The sequence below is a fragment of the Synchiropus splendidus genome, chromosome 18 (assembly GCF_027744825.2).
Source record: "Synchiropus splendidus isolate RoL2022-P1 chromosome 18, RoL_Sspl_1.0, whole genome shotgun sequence".
Classification (NCBI taxonomy): Eukaryota; Metazoa; Chordata; class Actinopteri; order Syngnathiformes; family Callionymidae; genus Synchiropus; species Synchiropus splendidus.
Window position 1 is genome coordinate 3,418,111 of NC_071351.1, and position 24,674 is coordinate 3,442,784.

The 24,674-nt window shown below is 45.0% G+C and overlaps 4 protein-coding genes across 12 annotated transcripts; all 4 read right to left on the reverse strand.

Moving 5' to 3' along the window:
- Positions 1 to 891: 891 nt before the first annotated feature.
- LOC128750097 (alpha-1,3-mannosyl-glycoprotein 4-beta-N-acetylglucosaminyltransferase C-like) lies at positions 892 to 4,753 on the reverse strand. Of its 2 annotated transcripts, XM_053850289.1 has the most exons (5): positions 4,613 to 4,753; positions 3,212 to 3,321; positions 2,971 to 3,106; positions 2,383 to 2,637; positions 893 to 2,319 (listed from the first exon to the last, which is right to left on the reverse strand). In XM_053850289.1, the coding sequence occupies exons 2-5, from the start codon at positions 3,305 to 3,307 to the stop codon at positions 1,433 to 1,435; spliced, it is 1,374 nt and encodes a 457-aa protein (XP_053706264.1). In that variant the 5' UTR covers positions 3,308 to 3,321; positions 4,613 to 4,753; the 3' UTR covers positions 893 to 1,432. The 2 variants fall into 2 exon arrangements, with proteins under 2 accessions (XP_053706263.1, XP_053706264.1); XM_053850288.1 differs by lacking the exon at positions 4,613 to 4,753 and having other exon boundaries at positions 892 to 2,319; positions 3,212 to 4,606.
- A 198-nt stretch (positions 4,754 to 4,951) lies between these two features.
- On the reverse strand, positions 4,952 to 11,360 carry ap4b1 (adaptor related protein complex 4 subunit beta 1). 4 transcript variants are annotated; one of them, XM_053850286.1, is made up of 15 exons: positions 11,288 to 11,360; positions 11,003 to 11,122; positions 10,633 to 10,857; positions 10,438 to 10,568; positions 10,224 to 10,371; positions 9,773 to 10,058; positions 9,547 to 9,645; positions 9,183 to 9,294; positions 8,535 to 8,618; positions 8,337 to 8,440; positions 7,894 to 8,101; positions 7,416 to 7,724; positions 6,168 to 6,293; positions 5,903 to 5,956; positions 4,952 to 5,491 (listed from the first exon to the last, which is right to left on the reverse strand). In XM_053850286.1, exons 1-15 carry the CDS (start codon positions 11,350 to 11,352, stop codon positions 5,007 to 5,009), a joined length of 2,556 nt encoding a protein of 851 aa, XP_053706261.1. In that variant the 5' UTR covers positions 11,353 to 11,360; the 3' UTR covers positions 4,952 to 5,006. The 4 variants fall into 4 exon arrangements, with proteins under 4 accessions (XP_053706261.1, XP_053706262.1, XP_053706259.1 ...); XM_053850287.1 differs by lacking the exon at positions 5,903 to 5,956; XM_053850284.1 differs by having other exon boundaries at positions 10,224 to 10,568.
- Positions 11,361 to 11,662: 302 nt separating this feature from the next.
- sephs3 (selenophosphate synthetase 3) lies at positions 11,663 to 14,901 on the reverse strand. Its single transcript, XM_053849196.1, has 8 exons — positions 14,603 to 14,901; positions 13,805 to 13,908; positions 13,581 to 13,688; positions 13,344 to 13,498; positions 13,126 to 13,216; positions 12,961 to 13,060; positions 12,683 to 12,895; positions 11,663 to 12,442 (listed from the first exon to the last, which is right to left on the reverse strand). The coding sequence occupies exons 1-8, from the start codon at positions 14,874 to 14,876 to the stop codon at positions 12,210 to 12,212; spliced, it is 1,278 nt and encodes a 425-aa protein (XP_053705171.1). The 5' UTR covers positions 14,877 to 14,901; the 3' UTR covers positions 11,663 to 12,209.
- A 658-nt stretch (positions 14,902 to 15,559) lies between these two features.
- Positions 15,560 to 24,646, reverse strand: ikbkg (inhibitor of nuclear factor kappa B kinase regulatory subunit gamma). 5 transcript variants are annotated; one of them, XM_053849191.1, is made up of 15 exons: positions 24,488 to 24,646; positions 23,162 to 23,302; positions 22,804 to 23,072; positions 22,264 to 22,338; positions 22,094 to 22,192; positions 20,609 to 20,794; positions 20,475 to 20,536; positions 20,231 to 20,278; positions 18,545 to 18,742; positions 18,316 to 18,468; positions 18,048 to 18,120; positions 17,693 to 17,827; positions 17,482 to 17,618; positions 17,170 to 17,246; positions 15,560 to 16,791 (listed from the first exon to the last, which is right to left on the reverse strand). In XM_053849191.1, the coding sequence occupies exons 2-15, from the start codon at positions 23,298 to 23,300 to the stop codon at positions 16,601 to 16,603; spliced, it is 1,842 nt and encodes a 613-aa protein (XP_053705166.1). In that variant the 5' UTR covers positions 23,301 to 23,302; positions 24,488 to 24,646; the 3' UTR covers positions 15,560 to 16,600. The 5 variants fall into 5 exon arrangements, with proteins under 5 accessions (XP_053705166.1, XP_053705165.1, XP_053705168.1 ...); XM_053849190.1 differs by lacking the exon at positions 24,488 to 24,646 and adding an exon at positions 24,114 to 24,371 and having other exon boundaries at positions 15,825 to 16,791; XM_053849193.1 differs by lacking the exons at positions 22,094 to 22,192; positions 24,488 to 24,646 and adding an exon at positions 24,114 to 24,371 and having other exon boundaries at positions 15,825 to 16,791.
- Between the last annotated feature and the right edge of the window lie 28 nt (positions 24,647 to 24,674).

The following is a 24,674-nucleotide window of genomic DNA, read 5'->3' on the forward strand; positions in this document are numbered from 1 at the left end:
GTGCTTGTGTATATGTCATGTGTTGACATAGTCACGTTGTTGGTTTCCAGTAATGATGACACACACCTTGGCAAATAAGTGAAACTGTGTGATGGGGATTTAAAGAGCACAGATCTGTGTGTCAACAGAGGCCAGGTGCACAGCGTGGCCACAGCAAATGTGTTGCTAATGATGCGCTGCCAGGAGTAAGGTAAAAGCAAAAACAGGCTGCTTTAGCATTAAATAATAATAATAAATCCAGGTCATTGTCATGTCATTCGCTGAAAACTATCTCAGTCACCCTTATGGTTTCATAATCACGATTTGAAGTTAAACTGTGAATAAAAACACGGCTGCTCACGGAATTATGGGCCTCCAGAATGTGTTTATTTAGTCAATTTTCCTCGCCCAGAGTAAGAATTACAGGTTCTATTTGATGATTAATTCATTGTGTCTGCTCAGGGCCAAGAGACTGACACAGCAGAGCAGGCTTTCCATGAGGCAGCGCAGCCTGTTCGCTTAGTTGTTGTTTCAGATCTTCCTCACGTGATCCTGAAGCTATTATCCGTGGCCTCCAATATAATATGTTGAACAAAATATTGACAGATTTCCCTCTGCCGGTCCCATTCTGTCCAGCTTGAACAGTGTCTTTTTGTTCCGCGGCTTGTGACTCAGTGCTGCAGCTGCCGTGAGGAATGCTGCGGAAATAGTTTGACTCAGAAAATCGAAATAATCGCTGTTTAAATCACTACTTCAAGTTTGCACACACATCAGTGGACCCCCGTGGCTCATGAAAATGAAAATGAAATGTGTTGCAGTTTTCTTTTATTTTAAATATGAACGCTTTCCTCCATTTTCTCTGAATAAACCACTGTTAGATTAGCTTACTTTCTCACTCATTGGTCAGTCAAAGCGCATCAACAGCAACAGAGCAACCTGTCCCTTCTGTGAAGATGAAACTAGGGTCACCGAATCCAGTTGGAAGGCTGAAGAGCAGCCTGACCCTGAATCGTTACATTATAGCTCCGAACTGAGCATTGTATTATCAAGTTGGCAGCAGGTTCTTGCAGTGCCGTCCTATCAGGTCCAGCTTTCAGCTTCAGAGAAACTTGAGCCGCTCTGTTGTATCAGATAACACTGCTCAGGCTTCACACCCCACACGGCTGGCTGTCTTCAGTGAAGGCTCCACAGGACAAGGAGGAACATGTCGGTCCAAAGGGAGAGGCTGTGTTGCAACACCACCCAAGGCTATCCACACGTGAACTTGTGACTTCCACCTATTGTTCAAAGGTGGGTGCGTGCCTACACGCCAGCTCCAGGACAACACTGTTTATTGCACCATCATCACAAACACAAGTCTTTTATTAATAATCTCTTTAAATTAAAATATAAAGTAGTTCCCCGACTGGAACAAGGCACCATTATCCAAGGTTCATCATGAGGATTGACAGCTTCAACTCAACTTTGGTCCAGAGCTTGTGGTGACCCTGATCCTGGTGATGATGAGCCAGTCGCTCTGTGCCTGGGTCACCAGTATCCTCAGGCAGGAGGCAGCACCTGAGTCCTTCACCTTCTCCATCAGGAAGACCCCTCTTTCAAAAGAGCCCTGCGGTTTAAAGACGCCGCAGGTTTTGTGGGTTTTAGCGCTGAGCACCTCTGTGCCCAGCTCCACCAGCGCCGACTGCAGCAGGTCCTTCCCCCCTGACCCAGTTTCTATATATATTCCAGTGACAAGCGTGGGCTCTTTGAAGACCACGGTAAGATAATCGCCCTTCCCTGGGGAGCGGCCCCAGAAGAAGCCCTCGCCAGGCTCCCAGGCAAGTTTGGGGTAGTTCTTCTCGTAGGTAGACATGTTGCTGAAGACCTCAGCTGGAGGGTTGGTGTAAACCTCCTCAAAATCTTTGTCCTTCAGCTTGTTCACCACCCCTTTGAATGAGGAGAACTGTCCGATATGCTGGAACAGCGAGGGCCTGACGAAGATTGGCTCCTTCTGTGTCAACAGGAGGCGGAAGTGAGACATTAACCAGTCGCACGGCATTTCCTGATAGAAGAGGAAGAGGAAACGGGCCAGCAGAGGGAGGTGGGCCGACTTGTAGAGCTTCCCGATGAAGCCAAGGCTGGAGAACTCCAGCATTGCCCAGGTGGTCTTCTTGGCTTCCTGCTGCTGGACTCGCGTCTTGATGGCGGTGAGGAAGTTCTTCGCTGAAATGACGTCGTCCTCCAGCTGGAGGTAGTACTTGCTCACGCCGGAGCTGTAGTGCATCAAGAAGGAGTAGTCCAGGTTTTGCTTGGAGCGGAATGAAACCCTATCTGGAGGATCGTTGTAGTTTCTTTTTAAACCTAAGAAGAGCAAATGGGTTAAAAACGTTGGAGTCCAGTATGAAGCTCTGGCAGAACACAGACCTGCAGTAGACGGATAGCACTCCTTGGGCACATGGATGAGCAGCAGCTGACCCTGATCTAGCTCTGAAGGGAAAGTACTTTTGATCTGGTTCACAGTTTCAAATATCCAGTGGGAGTCAAAGTCAGCCAGAAGCAGGACCACCAGCATGGACTGGCGCTCCTCAGGGCTGGACTGAGAGAAGAGGGACTGCAGGGTGGTAACCAAGTAGCTGCCCTTGCTTCTCTTTACAGACGAGATCCCGATGCACAGGAACCCTGCCAAGTGTGAGAGCAGTGATGAAGCTGACGCTGGAGAGTACGGTTAAGTGACTCTGTCCTGAACCGCCTGAGAAAGAGATGGAAGCCCTGGTGTTGCAGCTGAGACCACCAAACCTGAGACATGACCAAGACTTATCAGATCAGATCAGAAGGGATTCCATTAGATGATGCTTTCTATAAAGCACTTTGCCATATACCTGTAAATGAAGTATAATTACTCATGTACAAGTAACTTTTGCTTAAGTCTGACAACTCCCCATTTTTCCTGGACTCCACCTTAATCCACTCATGGGGTTAATAAGTTTAGAGGTCAAATGAGCCGTTACTCACTTTGTTGCGTGGACGGTTTTCCAGCCAGCAACTGATAGGACACATTGAGAGGCAGGTAGTCTCCCTGTTCAACCCAGGACTCTCTAGAAACGGCGTGTCTTCCTTGCCAGCTTATCTCAGGTAACGCTGTCTGACCCTAAAAAAAAAAAAAAAAAGAAAAGAAAAAAGAAAAAAAGAAACAGTTATATGACTTATGTGGAGCAAAATGAGGTTGTGGTCTGCAGCTGTTCAGCTTACTCACACTAGCATTGACATCCACCTGATGCAGGAGGTAAATTCCCCCGACAAAAAGCAGCAACAGTAAAGCTGCATACTTCTTCTTTAAATGGCGTCTCATTTCCAGGCATTTACCTTCAACCACACGACACATAACGTCAGCCATTTGAATGTTCCACAATGATTTTCAGAGCAGGTGCAGAACAGAGAAACAGAACAGCTCTTTCATTCTTGAAATGAAAACAAAGCTTCTTTAGTCATCCAGAAATCTACATTTTAACCATAGTAGTCCATAACAATAGGTTCATATGAAATTATTATATTAATAAGTATTTCATTATATTTTTTTAATGATAAGGGGAGACTCTTCTGAATAATATGATAATTACATAAAAAAATAATGTAACTAAACCATCAGAAATAAATAATATTGTGGATATCTGGAGGGGGAAATACATCGGTAGTAGTTGTCATAGTATTTGCAGCTTCGACACTTCAGTGAAAAGAGTGTGGTGGCATGGTATTTTATAAGTGCCCATGAACAGGTGCTGCTTACCGGAGTGTCCACACGTGAGATTGGGGTCAGATTTATATTTAACAGAAACTACAACACCCACACACATCCCCTCACCCACCAACAACCCTTTTATTATTTATAGTGCAGCAGCTCTGTCAAGACTGCTCCTGTACATGCGAGTCTTTCAGGGCTGGACACACGAGCCAAAGTTATCTGTTGTGTCCACAAGTTTAGATTAGACTCCCTTCCTGGAGAAATTGGACTGGTCACAGCAGCAAACACAACAAACTGAATGCTGTAAAAAAATTAATAAATTAGTTATTGCAACGTATAGAACGTTTGCATTGAAGGGCTGAATTAAAATTGACGGATATAAGAATTGCTGCAAAAGCTGGAAGATAGTAAACAAAATAACAATGAATAAAAACAAATAAAAACGGGAGCAAAACGTACACCAGAAAAAAAGTAGGTGATTTGGACTGTTCGACGGCCAGAGAGAGCCACTTGTACATGTGACTTTCGTGTTTTTCTTCCATTTTCAGACACTTAATCTAATTCACCAAATATTATTTGAGTCGTCCTAACAATTCAGTAACGAAATGCAGCATTGAAAAAAAATCCACTTTCTTCGGAGCGTTAATGTCAGGAATAGGTTTAATAAAAACAAAAAAAAGCATAAAATGAAGCATATATGAGACTAAGAACATTTCTAAACTGCGATTGGGTTTGACTTGAAAACACTTGTTGAACAGCGTTGTTACAATGTCGCCCTTTCTGTGATAAAACGTATTGAGCTCATTGACATAAGAAACTTGGGAGCGAAACGGTTGGTGTTTTCACAAGGTCATTGACGAGCAACACCCCATGAGCGGCACCAGTCGGAAGCAAGAGCAGAACTTCAGAACTCACCTCGGTTCACCTCAGCCCAGTCGAGTTGAAACTGCCAGTTTCGTTGTCAAGAAAGTGACTTTTGACAGCGAACCGGTGAAGGAAGTTCATCGCTTCAGTCCGCCGCACGCCGAACGGGTGCGTGAGTGAGCGTGAGGCGCTCAGGTGGCGCGCGGTGACCAGGGTTTGCCCTGACGTCACCGCATACCGGGAAGAGTCGCGTTTCTATTCTGATTTAAGATACTACAGTGACGTCACCAGCAACACCAGCGTTGAAATTATATTGAAAATCACACTTTAATACTTAAATGACATTCATCAATGATATCCTTGCAAGAAGCTAAAACAAAAATGCTGGTTTGTATGCCACTTTTATTTACATTCAGAAGAGTCATGCAAATGACGATTGTCGCCTTCACATCTCCTTATTTCCTTCTCTCCCGGCGCCTTGTGCAGAAGACTTCTCTGCCGTCAGCGCCTGCAGCAGCTTGGTGAGGATGGAGAGGAACCCTTGCAGAGCCCGGTCATCTCTTGGTCTTTGCTCTAAAGTCACTTTCACACAATCTGTTGAGGTACAACCCTTCTTTTCCAACCTCTCCTCTTCTACATCTCTTGTTTCCTCGTCCACTGCTCCTGCAGCTTCGCTGTTGGCCTCCCCAGTGTAGAGCAGCTCCGCCAGCACAAGCGTGACAGCGGGGCTACTGGTTGGATCTCCATAGTGGGTGTGTGTGTACAGGTAGACCCTCCAGGGAAGCGTGTGTGCTGGTGTGAAGGCTAGAGGCTGGATATTGAGGAGCTGCATGGCTGCCTGAAGACTCTGCGGTGAACACTGAAGGATGGCAGGACAGTAGACATAGTCTGTCACACAGACCACTTCCTTTTCTTTTTGCTGCTCAGGACCTGGGGTAAATAAGTTCATTGAATTAGCAGCTTAGAAGCGATTGTACAGGTCAAACCTGTTTGACTCATGAGCAACCACCAGGACCAACAAGATCTGCAGCTCAAGGCGCGACACCCCCACATTCCAGAGGGGAAACAAAGACCCACGTTGTCTCACAACAAACACAATCGTCCAGAGACCACATTTTTCGGGAGGTGGCGAGGCACGTTTCCTTCCTGTCTGTGTGCTTCACAAGCCTGTGTAGAGCCAGTGTCTCTCTGTGCCACTCTGCAGTTGTTTACAACTGTTTACCATACATTAAAACTGACTTCAATGCAACTTCTCCTCAGGAGCAAGGCACTGATTTCCCCAACCAAACCGCTGCAGACTAGCGCACCTTTTCAAGTAATAGATGAGTCAGAAGTAATTACCCTGAACTCTCCTTCCCAGGAGGAAACTGCTTCTCCAGGGAGCCCCTGCCTCATCTGTGCCTCGCCATGAAACAGAAGAGGACCATTCTTTCATGACATACACCACAGACCGGGGGGGATTAAGCAGCAACAAAAGCCATCCGACTCGACTCTCTACCCCTCTGGCTGACATTTCACTGGCTCCACCCTGGCATTACTGGTTTGACTGAACGCCCAGTGGCTCCTGCCCACAGTGGAGGCGCCGCCATGATCTCAGCTGCATTACCTGCTCCCACCGTCACACCCTGACGCTGCAACCAAAGACGCTCAAACTCCTCTGGACTGACGGTCGGGGTCAAGCTGAGGCTGACAACATCCGCTTCAGATGAACTTGCAGGCGGCGCGGCTAGATCTGAGGCGAGGACAAAAGGAACAAGAGAGGGAGCGAGTCAATGGAAACGTTCACCAGAAGGGACTCTTGATGGGTTATGGCAGTGAAACTTGGCAGGGACGCGCTGACAAGGATATGTGAGAGGCCTGTTCACACACACTTCAGATTTCAACTCGGGGCGTCATGAGATGGATGCACAATCTGATCAAGATGGATTAAGTCAATAGAGTGAAACTGAAGTCGATGAACGGAGGGTGACTGGCTGAGGCAACCCCGATGCTGCCACCACTCAAGTTGCACAACATCGATTCCCCTCCACACTCCATCATTTCACCACCGCTTTTCCTTATTTGGGCCCTGTGCGTTTATTCGAGTGTGTTTTTGTTGTCCCCGTTATTTTGATGTCGTTCCTGTGTCCTCGCTCCATGTTTTGGTGGCAACGTCCCTAGTTTCCTTGTTTCCTGTTTGTGCCCTATTTTCTGTATTATATTTGGATTAAACCTTGTTAAATTTATCCTCCTTGTTTGAGTCCTCTGTACAACAGCAGCCACCATGACACAATAAAATATTGTTTTATAGCACAAGCTGCTGCTCCAGCAGCTGCACGCTCCAGTGATGCCCTCATGACTTGTATGGGTGGAGCTCTGATTTAAAAAAATTAGATATCAGAACAGTATAATTTGAATGTGTTCAGACACAGGACAAAGAAACAAAGAAAAATAAATGAATTCTGGACACTGCAACTAACTATTGCAGATAAACACCAGAACTTACGCAAATGGAGGAAAGAATATTAGAATACTAGAGGAAATGTAAGAGGGAAATATGGATCACACTCTTATTATTTTATCAGACTCATAATACAAGTGAAGAATTTGGAGGTATAAGACTAAAACTGTACTGACTTTGAACAAGAAAGCAAAGACTGCAGGGAGAAAGGCGGATGTTTGAAAGGGGTATTTGTGCGCAGGGCCAAGACAAAGAAAAGACTGCCGGTGAGTGGGTGAAAATGGTGGGTAGAATATTTGAAGTGGAACTGCTGAATCAAAAAAAAAGAGGAACCGAAACAAAACTGCTAATTATTAATTAATTTGGCAGGGAAAAAACCACATTGTTTATTACATGTAATTATACTACACTCACCCAGATTGACCTCTTCCACTTTAGCAGCGGTCAAGTTGGCTTGGAGGTCAGCACTGGGGTCATAGGTCGAATGAAGTGGACTGGCTCGGCTCGCAGGCTCCGTCTTGATGGCGCTGTGCTGCAAAGGCTCCAGCATGTTGAAGCAGTGAGCCCACTGGCTGACCGGCTCGGCAGGGCGGCCAATGAGGACGCCGAGGGAGGGGTCAGAGCGGTGACCCTCCAGCACTTTGCGGGTCTTCTCTATCCCACTTTGCAAGAGGCGATAGTAGAGGAGAGCTTGGTCACGGACGCACATGTCCGTTTCCTCCTCTGGAACACAACGGATGTCAAGACTAAGGCCATTAAAACATGAATAATCAAATCTAATACATTATATGTAGCAAACAACTATTCAGTTAAAGAGAAAAATACATTATCGGTTGAACCATCTGTTCATAAGCAATGATGCTTAACACACTGACAGATTCAGAGCACACACCAATGCAGTAGTGCAGCAGTCTTCCCAGCATGTCCTGGGTCTCGGCAGGTCGACTCAGGAAAAGCCGCATGGCGGCCGTCAGCAGCTCCATCTTGACTCCCAGTGACGTCTCACTCCTCACAGCATCAATGAACACCTCTAGTGTGTAGGGCGCTCCGGACACTCGGTCCCCGTAGACGCCCAGCAGCCACAGCAAGGCCTGCCGGCCCTGGTGGAGGGACATGGACTGAGGTTAAGCACACAGGAGTCTCAAGCCGGGGGAGGGCAACACCTGCCACCTCAAGATTATACTGAGCAAAAATAGGATTGTGAGCCCCAGAAATATACACAGTATATAACAGTATGTGATGTGTCACTATGAAGATTTGAGCCAGGTGCTCCTGACACCTGTGATTTCAGATTTGAATCGTGAGGATGTGTCAGCAGCTGCACTCATCTCTCACCTGACTGTCCTGCAGCGTCTCCTCACAACCATCCAGAGCTGAACACACGGTGTGGCTGCACTGAGGACACACCCAGACCAGATCTCGCATTGTCTGCACGACGGCTAATAGCATGTGCAAAGGGAGAGGGAAGGCATCAGCTCTGTGCAAAGTCTGACAGTGGAATTAGTCGGCTACACGAGGGCCAACTGGTTTTACCAGAAGTGATGTGTTCCTGTTTGAGCCCCAGTAGTCCAGTGAGAATTGCCAGACATTTATCGCTGTAGCTTCTTCCGATACGACCTGGAACCAGTTTGACAGATTTTATGTGCATGTGAAACTGACATACTGCACCATCATGAAAAAAAACTCTTCTTTTTATCTTTATTGAGCCATAAACCTACACAGATATTACGACTGATGGGAACGGACTGAACTGTGACTCTGGCACCCAGGAAACGGTTACCACATGTGAGAGATTTACTGCGGACTCATCAATGATTTCCCAGGAAAACATGACTTATTAACACTAAAGTAGTATGAGCTGGGAAAAGACCATAATAGATTGGAAAGTCTTAAGTTTCTTACAATCATAATAATTTTTTAAAAAGTATTTTCCACTAAAATCTAAAGGAAACATTCATTAATGTTTGAGTTCTTCACCAACAACGACCATTAAATCCCGCATCACCTGTGTAAAGCAAACACTATATTCTGAAATATGCTCTCGAAATTTTTTTTAAAGCACAGTACTGGCAGAGCTTTAGGCAGAGGTCAGCACAGACATTGTGAATGACTGAGAATACATGATATGAATCCAGCAGCGACTGAAACTCTGCATGTGGATTTATGGCAGCTTGTGTTTACCTATTGCTGAGATTGCTGCCTGAGCAGTTTCAGTGTTGACATCTGTGCAGTAGGATTTCAGCTCGTCCAGTAACAGGTCCACGTTCTCGTCGTTCACCAGCTCCACCAGAACCTGCAGAAAAAGGAGAAGAGGAGAAACCATTGAGGTTTATGTGAATGTGATAAAGGACGACATGAAGAGAATAGGTGTGATTTGGCAGGATTATGAAGCTGGATTAAGGTGGAGGTGGAGGAGGCTGTGGCATGAAATGCCCAAAGAAAACACAAAGAGGGATAAACAGTGATGAGATGACCTTCTGCAGCACCATCTGAATGAATGACACATCAGTAGATGTCATTTCAACTGTAACGAAAAGCTACAAACCTGCATTTTCCTTTGTTTTATATAGGCTGGCTCGGCATAGCCACAGAAGAAACGTTTGTAGTGCGCCCCCAAGAGGTCAGGAAGAGAACGCAATAGCAACTGGAACAGAAAATACAGTTTAAATTAATTTACAGAAGGATAAAAATGCTGAAACATTGTTACACGTCTGCCATTATAATATGTCAATTTATTCTCGGGGTAGAATAGAGACTTTATCTCCTCTAACCTGTATATGACACAGCGCGGTGAATCTCATCTCCCTGGAGCCACTTCCACAAGCCGCCAGCAGAGGTCCCCGCACCCTCTCCAAAGCAGCCAGACTGACCGCTGGTAACCCAGAGGTCAAGCTGAGGAAAAGGCTGAGCGTGGCAGCCATGACTTGGGGGTGAGGACTGACCAAGGAAGTATCCAACAGGGAGAGGATGTCGAAAAGTTCATCCTCCGTATGAGGTCGATATCGCTGGAGTATCCTCAGGACGTCACTCTGACCCCAGACGTCACACTCTTTAAGACTGAGACAAAGTAACAAACACTATCAGAACAAAACATTCATTCAGGTTTCATCATGCTCATCTATTGTTGGCAGTAGAGAAGTTGGCTGCCGACCTTGCAGAATCTGTTTGTCATCATAATTCCTACCAATGAATGCATTAGAGCAGTACTTCATTTGTACAAACCGGTTGAGCAGGTGATGCGCGATGGGTTTGTTGATAACGACTCCACCTTCATCCTTTAGGATTTCCTCAAGCGCCCGCAGACAGTTGACCATCACCACTGGGTCGGAGTCCCGCAGAAGGCTGTATAGCTCGTTCACCACAGAAGCATCTGGATGGAGTTCCTCACCACTTATTTTGTACGCACACAACCTTGAGCAAGAGCAAACAAACTCACCTATTTCAGAGTCTGGCTGGAGTTTGTAGAGTTTGGCCCAGCCAAGCACAGCAACACGTCTCACACAAGCTGCTCTGTCCTTCAGTCCTGCCGTCAAAGGCTGCTGCACATATTCCACAAGACTGGGCAACCTGAAACACTCACCCTGGTAAGACCAAAACCCCTAAAACAAGGTGTTAGATCCTCTTCTCTCACCTGAGGTTGGTCATGTTCCTTAAAGCCAGGCTGCGGATCATGGGATTAGCATCCTGACAGTCCTTCCTGAGGGTGTTTATGACCAGCAGGGATAGCTCTGGGTTTAGTGTGGCATAGGAGCACAGAAAGACATAGACCAGTTTCTTCTGGACTACATCCACCGTGGCACAAGCTTTCACCATTTCACTGAAGAGGCCAGAAACATCCAAACCTTGCGACATCATCCTGCGCAACATGAGAGCAGGATTAGAAGTAAATAAAGAGAGATAAGAAATTGCTTTTATCTGTGTTAATTCAGCAGAAGTAGGCAAGATTCATTTGTAATGCTTTGACAGGCTGAAGCGCTTCAGCACTCGAATGTTTCTCTCACCTGACAACCTTATGGACGGTGTTTCTGTATCTCAAAGGATCAGACTGTATGTTGGGATTCGACAGAGACCGCTTCAGCTCTTTCACCGTGTCCTCACTCTCCAAGTAGGACATGGTGGAACTGTCGAAAGAAAGACGGTATAAGCACGTCACAGCAATGCATAGTACCTCTACTTGGAAGAGACATTCTGTTAAATTATAATACTACTCACACCTTGCACAAAGGGAAAATCATAAACAATTTCAATTGACGCACTGTGCATTACTTATCGTTTTTATACTGTACCTTCCGTGGGTTCTACTATTGTTTACATCTGTAGTTTCGCTGACGTTCACTACTTCCGGCGACATTACCGGGAGTAAGGACACGGCGGTACGCTAGCGCCACCTTGTGGCTGGAGTGTACACTTTCAACATCGAAAGGAATTTAAGAGTATTTTTTGTTAAAATGGCAGAATTTTTTTCAGCAGTGTAACACGTCACATCGTGGATGCTCTTTTCAACATTTTGTTTTTAAATTTATGGAAATCCAGCATTATGGTACGCTTAAAAAGTGTTTATTTTTATGCAGTAGAAAACATGACAAGTTTTCTTCCAGATAATCATTTAGTGGCCATTAAATCCATGTGTTTACATACTTATTTGTAAGTACTGAACTATGCCAGAGAAAAACAAATGACAAATACAGACTGATGAAAGTTTTTATTGATTGTTTGAAGCTCCAAACGCGTTCAGCTTTCCAGCTCAGGAGGAGAATCCCACCTGCTCCAGTGGCAAACATCCACTCCGCCTTCCCCCACTGGCTGGGGTTTCCAAGGCAGAGCTTCATGAAACTGGGCCGACAGGTGGGACCAGCTGAGACAAGCTGGAAAGCTGACAAAGATGGACCCAGTGGTCACCGCCTCGCCGGTCAGGAGGAAGCTGCTCAAGCCTTCCTCTGAACGCAGGACGCGGTGCCACCAGTCGAGATTACACAAATGCACATTCCACAAGAGTCTTGTCACAAGACTCACAAGCCCAATCGAAAGAGTAAAAACACACACACATACCCATACAAGCATCCACTCTGAGATGTGAATTTGGAAGGTTCTCCCCAGTCTGATAGGTTGTTGCTGTTATTATACCGGTCATGATGAGATTTTAAAAGTTTGGCAATGGTTAAGAGCCTCCTGAAACCCTCACACGCTTACCCACACACACACCAGTGTCTATGAGAGATTGGGACCTCCAGGGGCGGCGCTGTTCTCCTGGTTCGCCGCCTGACTTCCTCGTGGCGGGACTTCAATGATACGAGGCTTTTCGATGATGCGAGCGCGGCGGTCTCCTTTGTCGACAATTCCGATGATCCACGCTCCTCCTCCCTGACCTCCAGAGGCCTGGCTCTTCATCTCAGAGCAGAACTTGGCCGCCTGCTCCCTGGGCAGACAGACCAGCAGACCGCCTGAGGAGACAAGCCGAAGCAGAGTCAATAAGAGCTGTGAGACTCAGTCTGTGATACCGGCCACTGCAGACACTGAATATCTAAAGAGATAAAACCAGCAAGGCACTTTGCAGTTAGGTCGACACATTGAGATCAGATCTTGTTCAATCTTTGTCCAATACGGATCTTTTTGGTTGAGTCAAAGGGTAAAAGGACAATTATGTAAACAGATAAAGAAAGAAGAAAATATTCTCCACATACCTGAGGTTTCTGCTGACGTTCCCTGCACCAGGTTGAACACATTTCCGCATGCTTTGCTGATGGCAGCCATCTTGGCAATGATAGGCAGGTTATGTATGACAAATGCCACCTCATTCCGTTGCTGAGCGGCTAGGTTGTTGGCGTGACCCAACAAGCCAAATCCTGTGACGTCAGTCGCTGCATGAGCCTGGAACTTGTGCATTAGACCTGCAGCTACAGAAAGAACCAGGAAGATCCATATTTGCCGCTCCATTTCACTTCATTTCACACATGCCTACCTGTGCGATTCAAAGTTGCCATGGAGAACATGGCTTCCTGATAGGCCTCTTTGACTTCCTCCTTGGTCACCACAAGCTTTATCTTGTTCCACCTCTCCGGCTGATGACAGCAAAAACAAACATGTCAATGCTGACAAAGTGCAAGCCAATGCAACTCCTGCTCACCTGCTCCAGCCACTGGTGCGCATTGACAGCCACCTGAGTGCCCAATGGTTTTGTCAGAACCAGTACATCTCCTGGGACGGCACCATCAGGCCTGGAACCATCACAAACTATTTCAGTTGGACTTACTTTTTTTTTTTCAACCTCAAATCTTTACTTAAATCACATAGAAATAATGAAGCCAGAATGAGTGACAGCCATTGCACTCAACAGCGACTTACATGATGAATTCATTGGACTGGCAGACCACTGAGGCGACTCCTCCAACAATGATCCAGGGGTTGATGACGGTTTGACCACCGGTCACAGAAGTCCCACCCTCCTCTGCCGCATCACGAAACCCTTGAATCATCAGTGGCATCACACGCTCACGGTCCTAAAGTTTATTTTTATCAGAAGATGCAATCGTGCGTCAAGAAGCTAAATAAAAGCCCACAGCCCCGAGGACAAACTATTACCTTGTCACTCATCTTCTGGCTGACGCTCAGCAGCATCAGCATGTTGTCACATTCTGTGATGCCCATGGCATAGAGGTCACTGAGGACATTGGCACACGCTATCCTACCCTGAGTCACACAAAAAATCCACATGAAGCAGAAGACAACACTGAGACATTAAAAGTTTTGAGTCGTTTAACAGTAGTCGGAGTGGATTCATGGCTAACTGTCAACAAGTCACTAACCATCATGTACGGATCCTCCACCAGGGGGTAGAAGAAGTCTGTGGTCTGGACCAGCGAGAGCCCACCATGTCTGAGCGGAATCACGCAGCAGTCCATCCCCACACCTGCAGACAAGTTTATTTTAGACAGGTCAGTGTGACAGAATACACAACCTTCAATCTCCATTATGGGAGAATTTAAGAACAAAGCGAGTCGTGTGATCATTATCTAACTACTGTGAATAAGTCTTGGCAAAGAGAAGAAGAGGTCAAACTTCCGGTCACAACAAACTGTGCCCTCGTGATGGAAAACGAATCCATTATTTACAGCCTTCCGTTAAGGGTCAGCGATAATTTACTGTTCCGAATTGATTTGGGGAACATTTCAAATAAGTCAGCCGCGTGACTGCCAACGTGCCAATGAGCAAGACTGCCATCTTCCATTATGCACCTGAGATGATGCCGGAAGTGCAGTTAAGTTTTCGAACCGCATCTTCACAACTCTCTTGGAGACCAGCAACAATGTTTGACCGAGACAACGACCTTTGAACTGAGAGCTTCGGGGGTTTGCTGACTCGTCACCCTCTTTCACTCACCAATCGCTAAACTAAAATGTTATTTCCTGGAGAATCTGATTTTGGTTTGACGTATGATTTAGGAGCGACTCTTTAAAAAAAACAGTGGTCGAGTTGCTTGTCAAACTGGACGATACAAGCGTGCGACAGTTAGCATGTGAGGCTAAAGTTAAAGCTAACCATCCTTCATGTGGGATTCTTACGTCACATCAATGAAAGCCAATAAACCCAAGCGTCGTTGTTACCGAGCCGAGGGACGGGCACTTGCTGGCCGAACTCGAGCGCTTGCTCGTCGCCCTTTGCGGTGCCATCGGCCTGGTTCTGCTCCAGTCCCGCCAGGAGTTTGAGCAGCGCCTCCTGCGGGACTTTGCAGCCTCATCCTTTCAGGTCCGAGAAGGCTATGAGGCGGAACCCGCGGTCCAGGCCGTGCTCCTCCGGCTTGAAAGGCTTGTATCCAAGGAAACCGTACTCGGTCCCCTCGGCCTCTGCTGAGGGAGGCGGGGAGGTTGAGCTTGACATGCCGATCCGGGAGCTGCTCGATCCACCTCTTCACCACAGGATAATAGCGCCAGCTATGAACGAGAGTTGCCAGCAAGATTGTAAAGTTCAAAAAAATAAAGCCGATACTTCCGGTCAGCGCTTCAAAACAAATTAAGATGCCGGCTATTCCACGGCAATAAAAACGCGCAAATAAGGGGCTTTAATCAACCTATTGATCAAATGCACTCTTGATAAACACCGCTCCTTAAAAAGTTCCTGCACATAAATAAATTATTCACTAAATATAATGTCCGTGGGAGCCCTGGTGACTATTATTTTGAAGTAAATGAAAACACATTTCCTGTAAAATGGACAAATACCTATTGCGATACTGAGCTTGACTACCTGTTCCTATTGTCAAGTGCAAAGTGCATTTTTCATTTTTTTTCATTCGACTTAACGTGATACAAGTTAATCATGTTTGGGGGAAACACTCAAAATAATGAAATTCATAAAGACATGTTTGAATGATGTGTTCCAGTTAATGAGTTTTATTTTGAACAAACCGGTCTATGTTCATGAAAGGTCCTTTAGAATAGTTGGACCCCATGTGGCCCTCAAGAGAACATGAGCTAGTCAAGATATTGAGACGAAACATACTTTTGGGAGACATTGAATGTGTTTTTGCCAAATTTAGCCAGGCTTGGATGTTCTTTTCTTCCAAAGAAAAGGCTTCTGTTTACCATATGAAGAGTGCAGGAGGTTGCTGTCACATGATCTGCACAGCCAGTACCTGCTGGAATTTGCTACAGCTCCTTTAATGTTGCTGGAGGCTTCACTGACCAGCTGTCCTTGGTAATGTCACGCTAACACCATATTTTCTCCACATGATGTTGACTGTCGTCCACTGTGTCACATGGTATACCATGAAAGTTCAAAAGTCTTCGACCACCATGACAACATATAACCAACCGCAAGTGTCTCCACAGAACGCAAAGACAAAGCGATGATGGGGTCAGGCTTTAATAAGGTCTTGTTTGAGTACAAGGATGGAGCTCATCCGTTTGATCCTCACGTCCGGAACAAAGCAAACAATCCATGATTTATTTTTTCCTTTTCATGTGGACAGATTCAAACATAGGTCTATGCTTTTCACAAAAATAAAATAGACATTATCCACACAAACTGAAGTCACTTCAATGTGTCTACATTCAGATAGATAGATGCTATAGTCAAACTGAAGGGAGGGGTCTTTAAATGGGGAGCGGTGAACACAGGCACACAACACAGAGAATGGTTACTTACAGTAAATCCATCTCTAATATCACAAGTTTGATAAAATGTAGACAAGCAACATGAATGACCCAACATATCCGAATATATAGTGACTTTAAAAAGCTCTTTTGCTCACTGAATCTGCACTTCTAATGACACACATCTTATTACACTTTAGGTCCAACCTCCGTCATGAAATATACACACTGTGTACAGAGTGACTTCCCTCAATATACAAGAGGGAATTATGGTGTGTAGCAACACAGACGTGAGGCTCAGAGGCTGCAGAAGTTGCATAATGACAAATAAAATATGAAGAATATGGAATGATTTAGCCTCAGTAAAGATGATTATGATGGATGTTGTCTCCTCCTTTGATTGGCAGTCATCAGTCATACCATATATGGTAACTCCATGGCATCAGAAAAGCTCTTCATCAGAGTAGATGGTTGTGTATGTTTACACAGCCAGGAAACTGCGTGCGGCTGTTACTGTATGCAGTCCATGACGTGAATTTGCAGCGTGTCCATATCGGGAGCCTGGTACTGGCATTTGGGACAACATAAATCTGGCAGCTCCTCAGCTCCAACCGCTCCTTGGTCGCCGACCTGCACTAGACCCTGAATGCGGAACATGGAGGGAGGGGGCGCTGTGTTGAAGGCCCCTGCTGAGAAAACACCTGTGGGAACATTAGGACCACATACATGAGGGTTCGATGTCATAAGAGAACAGTAGGAAGTCAACTTTCCATGCTTTGCTTGCTCAAAAATGTATTAATATTTCATTTTTTCTCCATCAGCACAATCTCTTTTGGACGTCAAGGCTGTATAATGCGCCTGCAAAATTACACTGTTATTAATTCATTTTTCTGTAGTTCATTAACCAAAATTAACCATTTAAGTTTCAGCCCTATAAGAGACTAAGTTTCATGGTCAAATTCCTCAGTGATATTGATTTGTATTGATTTAGTGAGTTAATGTTTCCTCTGTGAAGATACAGAAGGATTTGAAGAAACATATGCGACACCCAGAACAGGTGCGGGAGTTTGGTGATGTACCTGCTGGCGGAGGAATGTGGGGGGAGCGTGTGGGGAAGTCATCCTGGTGCCTCAGCTTCATTTGCTCCATGCGAACACTGAAACGAACATCAAATTGAAAAAGTGAGAGTGAGTGGTTGGCGTTTAACACAGGATGGCTCCATTCGTATCGCAGCTGCAGACATGAGGAAAACACAAGTGGGACCATGTCTGCTAAGTTGACAGGGGTTTGCCGCTTCATGTGATTCAGTTCACAAGTGAAAACCTTTATATTTGGAAAAAGGAGGTTAAAGAGCCAGGGGTCCGTCCAGAACCTGGTGTGAGATGAATTACCGAGACGTGGCTTCCTGTTTGAGCCTGTCGATCTCACTCTGGGCCTGGTTGAGCTGTTCCTGCAGCTCCTCCTTCTTCTGGTTGAGCTTCTCTCTTGCTTCTCGCTCCGCAAGGAAATCTGCTTTGTAGATTTCAGCCTGGACGAACAAAAGCACGGCAATCTTTCTGTGACCCTTGTTTCCCCGTTTTTAAAGGGTGGAGTGGTGTGTACCTGGGCGGTGAGTACAGGAACAGTCTCCAGTGAGCCCTTCTGCTGCTCCACCTCCTCTTTGAGTTTGTCAATCAAGTCCTGCTTCAGCGCCAACGCTCGTTCGGCTTCCTCCAGGCGACTGCGCAGATCTCCCTCCTAAAGAGGCAGTCAGACATGACATGAGCGTGAGGACACAGGAAGGATGTGTGGCAGATAGTGAACCAACTTTTATGGTCAAGTTTCCTCTTTAATAAAGGCGCATGTGCCTGGCTGATGATTATTATTGACATTTCAATATTTCAGGAGCCAACAGATAAGGAGGGGGGAGAACTTCAGGGTTCTGAGTGAAGTCACATGGCAGCAGTTTGAGACGTACCCCGCCCTTTAGCTTGGCATCGTAGTCTCGGAACAGGCAGGTGTAGGCATGCTGCAGCTGGTTCAGCTTTTTCCTGAAAAGGACAACAATAAACATTAGATTTCAAACCCAAATATTCAACAATAAACAAGTGCACATGTTAGTCATGATTTTCTATGTCTGAAATCCTCATAATTAATATTAAGAGCCTATTTTCTTTGGGGTCTTTGTTCATGTTAACATGAGCAGCTGGGTGTTAAGAAGATTAAAACAGGGAACTACTGCCCACTTTTCCTCGGTGACGACTTGTCTCTCCGCCCTCAGTGCTTGCTCCAGGCCCTGGGTCTGCAGCAGCAGCTTGTCCATAGCAACATTGTGCATCTTCTTGTCCTGCTGGAGCTCTCGCTCCACCACCTGCAGGGCTTTGGTTTTACCGTTCAGTCTGCATGTCACACGAAGAGAGAAACATCTATTAGCACCCACATCAAGACCGACGTCGAACTCATGAGGCGGCGTACTTTTCCTCCAAGGATTTTCTTTCACGCTCGCTTTTCTCCAGGCAGCTCTGCCGCTCGGTCAGCTCCCCCAACAGAGACGTGGCTTGAGCTTTCAGAGCCTCACAATCTTTCTCTTTCTGCTTGAGCAGGGCCTCGGTCCGATCCCGCTGAGCAGAGATTTTCTGCAGGTAGTCCAGCTTCACCTCCAGCTCCCGATATCTACGACACATCATAGTCATCACCAAAACATCGCCATGTTGTCACAAAACAGTTACCACTAACATGAACGTTACTGCTATCCTCTACAAGTACTGCGATATTGCAGTAAATGCATTCATGCATTTCTATGGTGAAGGGGAACAAGAATATGTGCTGTATATTTTACCTTAGGTTATTTTTCACCTTTCTGCGTGAATGAGGTGCAATACTTTGTCATAAAAAATAATTTTGAAAACAACATGACCACCAATACTTAAACATATAATGGTTACGATGCACTGAGAAAACAAAATACCATGTTTACAACAGAGTGTATGATCAGATGAAAGGCTTGAAACAAAGGATAAAATGAATCAGATAATTGTAATGAAAAATGCATGAATATTAAAATTATGACACCAGTAACACATCAATAAATAATTACAATTATATAAGTATAATTATACATCAAATACCAAATAAAAGTCCTAATAATTTAAAAAGGAGCATCTACTTCCGCCTCATGGGACCTAAGTTAACAAAACAAATGAATGTGAGTCGATGGAGAGATAAAAGTTATTTACTGACAGAGCTTGAAATATTCCATAGATTTCACATATGATGTCAGTGGATTTGAATGATACATTTAAACACGTGGTGAGTTACTTTTTATGTTTTTATGTGATACGTAGTAGCGAACTACCATGTCGTTGCAGGCTCTGTCGACGCCACTTAGGCTCCCTATAATAACAACAGTAACTAAGAATATTCTTTCTAAAATATGATGATAAATGAATCATATAATTGTTTAATTTGAGTTGAGATAAATACTTTATGCAGGTGGGACTTAAATGCATTCATTTTGATTATTCATTACTAAAAAAAAAAGCACAATTACATATATTTATGACACATAAACCGTCCGTCAAAGGGAACGTTTTTCAGTGCACCAGTTCCAGGTGCTCTGCAATATACACTGTGATGTCATAACCAAAACAATCCATGATGAAGGAGAGTAAATGGGATTCCGATAATGGATGGAACATCGGAGTTTAATATGGAGCAAGAGATCCCTCAGCATTGGACCACTTCCACCCTGATGTTTAAGCTGTGTATTATTATGAATAGGAGACATTCCCACCACTTTAATTCACTTTTTTATGGTACTTCTAGATGCTTAATTTGCCTGAGACTGCTTTTAAAATGTGTCTAGATAAAATATTTTCCCCAATCAGAAGTCCAGATTTAACCTTGGCTGCTGGGTCAAGGTGGAGATTTGTAGAGCACAAAGGAACATGACAAGATATAAAGGGGATGGATTCACATGTTCAAGGCAGGTGGCCATACATGTTTGGAACACAACATGACAGAGAATACACTGAGCACAGAGCCATGTTGACATGGAGCTTGTTCCTCATGCCATCGGTAGATGTCTGGCAGAGTGAAAGCGCGCATGCAGACACTGACATTGAGAGCAAGAGAGAAAGCCACACAGAGCTGTGGGCTCACCTGCCCTGTGTGGCCTGAAGCTGCTCTGTGAGTTTAGCCAGGCTAGAGCTGGAAGAGGAAGCAGGAGGAAGACATGGCACACAGTTGTTATTCAGAAAGCCAGTGCAGTCATTTCCATGCCGGAGTCATAGGAGGTATCAAGCATATGTCCAGCTGTCAGTTAACATTCCTTACTTGTGCTACATTAGGTTGCACACAGAAGTCAGTTTGGGATGTGCACTTTACAGAGCGGGCGAGGTCGTACCTATCAGATGAGTGTTGGGTTTCAGAGCGGTACGGAACAGCTTCTTCTGTGAAGTTACTGCCCTGTAGACACACAAACAAAAGTCATCACCAGCCCGCTAAATGTGTGTGCCCGCCCGCTGCACATGTAACTACCTGTGCATGAGCCAACGTCGCTTGCAAGTGGTCAATGCAAGCTCGCATTTGCCCTTTCTCCGTCTCGCTCTCCTCCCGCTCTCTCTCCAACTCTTCATTTTTCCTCCTTAACTTTCGCATCCCCTCCTCCAGCTTCTCTTTGTGGCTCTTCAGCAGCTGCAGGAAGTCATTGGGACCCTCGACCGGCTGCAGAAAATCACATTGGAAAGAGAAAAGTGAATGGAGTACAAAGGGCAGCGACGAGTGGCGGGAGGAGGGGGAGGGAATTGGACCGGGACACCAAGCAGAGGGACGTGAAAGGAAGGAATGGTTGCTGTTACAAGTGAGTTATGGTGCTCACAGCAGAAGGATGAGCTGAAATGAAAGTATATTTAAGCCACCAATGGTTCTATATAAGAAATAAACACCCATCTTGTGCCACAGTAATTGGCATTGCCCGGCATATACACTCATCTGGATAAACACAGGAGTCACAAGAGCAACATCAGCCTCCCAAATCTTGAGTCAGACTTCCCTCCTTCCCTCCTGCCTACACTCTCACTCCTACTCTCAAAGACGTCTTTCTCTTCTGTATTCTCCTCATCCCGTTTCTTCTTCTTTTTGTTACATTTCCTCTTTCTCTCACTGTATCAGTGGCACTCTCCAACACCGCTTTCAAAATGTGTTCTTCATTGCATCATTTTCCTCACATCACTCAGATGTGTTTCTCAGTTCTGTCTTTTTCTTTCCACCATCTCCAGCTCTACTTCATTTTCCTTTGCTCTGCATTACGTCTTTCTCGTTGTCTCAGTCTATGTGTTACAATAAACACTGCTCTTTACCCCACAAAGCAGCATTGTTCTGGCTTCCTTATGAGGAGCACACATCACCACCTATGGTAAACATCAGTAGGTACTGGCAATCACTCGCTTCTGTGAACTTCTGGCTGATAGAAACTGGAGTCAGAGAGGAGAGAGGAGGTCCCATTTCAGCACAGCCATTTCAGGAATGGTGAATTTTTTACATTTGTCACACAATACTGAGCTATAAAGGTGTGTTCCTTGACCATATAGCGTAACAACATTGGCCATTTTGAACAAGCATATTTTCCACTGTAAGCATCGGTCTCCGGTTAGGCGATCTCGACTCCAACACGCAGCCCAATGGGAAAGCTCTTTGCCTTTGCCTCATGTCATACTCTAGAGAGCAGAACACACTGGTCCTCCAAATTTTCTTTCTTTTTAAACTCCTGCATTCAGGTGATTTTCAGTTCAGCTCTACATGAAGAAACATGAAAATGTTTCCCACACAAAAAAGGTATCGTTATAAGAAGGAAGATTACTGAAAGAAGGACAACATGGAGGCCCAGAAAACAATATTTGATTATGTCACTCCACACTTCTTCTGTGAGGGGGACGGATTTCCGCCGGGTTCAATTAAAAGAAGAAGGAAGGCAGAGCGTGTCAAGGGTGGTTCAGCAAACAAGCTGGGTGTGAGCCGGCTCACCTGGCCAATATCCCAGGCCACCTCTCCCCCCGACGTCTGTGACACAGAGGCCGGGGGAGAAGAGAGGACACTACTCAGCGAGCTATGAACGCTCTCATCCTAGACATAAACACATGAGTTAGATGGAGAATGAAAATGATGCCGAATGTTCATCGACTGGCAGGCCTTACCAAGCTGCGTGGGGGAGTGGTCTGTGTGTGTTGATCGGTCTCCATCACTTTCTTCTTCTCCCGCGGATCCAGAGTCTTTAAGAAATGGCGTGTAACAAGACGTGTTTTGAATGTAGGAAATTCTTAGTCTGCTTGTTGGTCTTTTGGAATTATAATAATTAATATTATATAATAATAACTATATCACAAATAAATATTTTCGCAAAGACATATTTCATAACAAAATAAGAAGATTAACATGAGACAGATTCTTCTGATTGACAAAAACAAGTTCAATTAAGGACCTGAGAAGGAAACACATGTATCATCCAGCATCAGTCTGTGAAGGAGTCTGATGTTTGTACGAGTACAAAGAAGTGCAGTGACTAAATGTTGTTGCATTTCATTGAGCTAACTAGGAAATGGAACCATGTTCCACCAGGAAGCTGCGAATAAATGGTTTGCAATAGCTTTATATTTCTTGACATGACAACTGTTATATATACCATTTACTCAAGAATCCCTTCAAGTTCAAAATCCAGTGAATCCAAAGTTACTGACCTGAGCCTGTGACTCCACTGGTCCATTACTGGCAGGAAGTACGTGCGGCTCTTCAGTCTGGCTTGCAATGCAACACTGGTTGGACATTGAGCGTGGTAAATTCACAAGGCTCTGCAATGAGTGATTCTCAGTGGCCAGTCTCTCCACAAGCGCCCTGGCCTCCTGAAATCGACAACTTAGGAACTCTCGTTCCTCTTTTGTCCTTCGCTGCCATCCTTCCATCTCCTCACAGCGCTGACGGAGGGCGAGGTTGCTCCGCCGCAGGGCCTCTATGGTAAAGGAAATGTTGCCGAACACTTTATACACTGTATGTACAGATACACTCCAAACAATTCACTGAGAAACACTGACTTCATACCTCTGAGTTGTTGGTTGTCACCCTTCAACCTTGTTACCACTTCATTGGCAGCCAGCTCAGGAGGCACCCTAAGGCCGCCCCCACTGTCTTCGCCTGACATTTCCCACTGCATTGGACCATTAGGTTGGGGCTGCACCATCCCTACAAACGCACAAAAACTTGCCATTACATTCCACCATTGACAGTTAAGCAAGCTGACACGGTAAAAATTCTGTCCACTAAACTGTGCCCAGATCCTGGAACACAATGGAACGGTGAACATAATCCCATCACAAACAAATTATTATGATCGACCGTGTGTCTGTTTTTATATTTTGGTCTGCATTAAAGCTTCAAATTTAAGATCATTAATTTAAGATGCTGGCCAAATTATAGCGGGAGGACCTCTGAGTACTAGAGCCACAGATTGTTTGGGTCTAGTGAAAACTATTTTGTTTGAATTTCTCTGACACATTATCTGATCTGATGCTGAATAAACAAGATAGGTCTGGGATCACGTCTTTCCAATTTGTTGTTGAAAAACAATCAACAACAGCAAATACTTAGTTTCACGTTTACTTGTTTAGATTTTGTCCCATGGACTTAATGTCTAAGCGTCTGCATCAGGAGCTATTGGTTGAGTGAAGAGCACTGATTTAAATCCTTCTCCGAGGAAATAAATAAACGACACACCTCTATCAGAAAGCAGACATGCGACCTGAGTAAACCGTGACGTAATCCCCCATATGAAGAAAAACACACTCGACACTGAAGGACTCGCGTACATAAACTATCTACACTTGTACCGTAATATTTAATCGATCCGAAATATTCAGCTATGTTTATAAATAAAATCAGGACTGTTGATCGTCCTGAGTTGGGATACACTGTTGTCATTGGATTATACAGCATTGTGGACGTAGTGAGGTATCAGTCTGATAGAAACAGAAGAGTCAAATGTACATTTACTCACCCCTTTTTTCACTTAAAAACCAGACTATTTCTCCTACGATAGAGCAGGCTAATGCTAACTAGCTCCCGACTTAGCTTCCAAATTGTAAGCAGACCAAAAACAGGCGAATAAAATGTACACGGAGCTGGTATGTGTATATTCATAAAAATCTGCTAGAAAGAGCTCCTCGTATTGTTGTTATTATATATATATCCGAATCCTGCTGTCAATGCAGATGTGGATGTTGTTTGTTCGGTATCTCGAATGTCTCCCAGGGTTGAGATTGTCAGGCACTACTTCCTGCTCTCGGGAATGCGGTGCGAATGGTGCAAAATTCTACATTTTTAAAACGTCATTATCATATTAAATACGATAAAATCAATAAATAAACTCACCTACTGGAGCGGAATGACGTAATGACGTAACTTCTTTAATATATCTGTTTATATATTTTTTCAATTATTTATGCTGTTTATTATTAAACGAATTAGTGGTAGCGCAGTAAAATGCTGACGCACGATGTATGTCGAATTAATCCGAATATGGTTCTGGAATGCGTGTGATGCCTGACAGTTCTTTTAC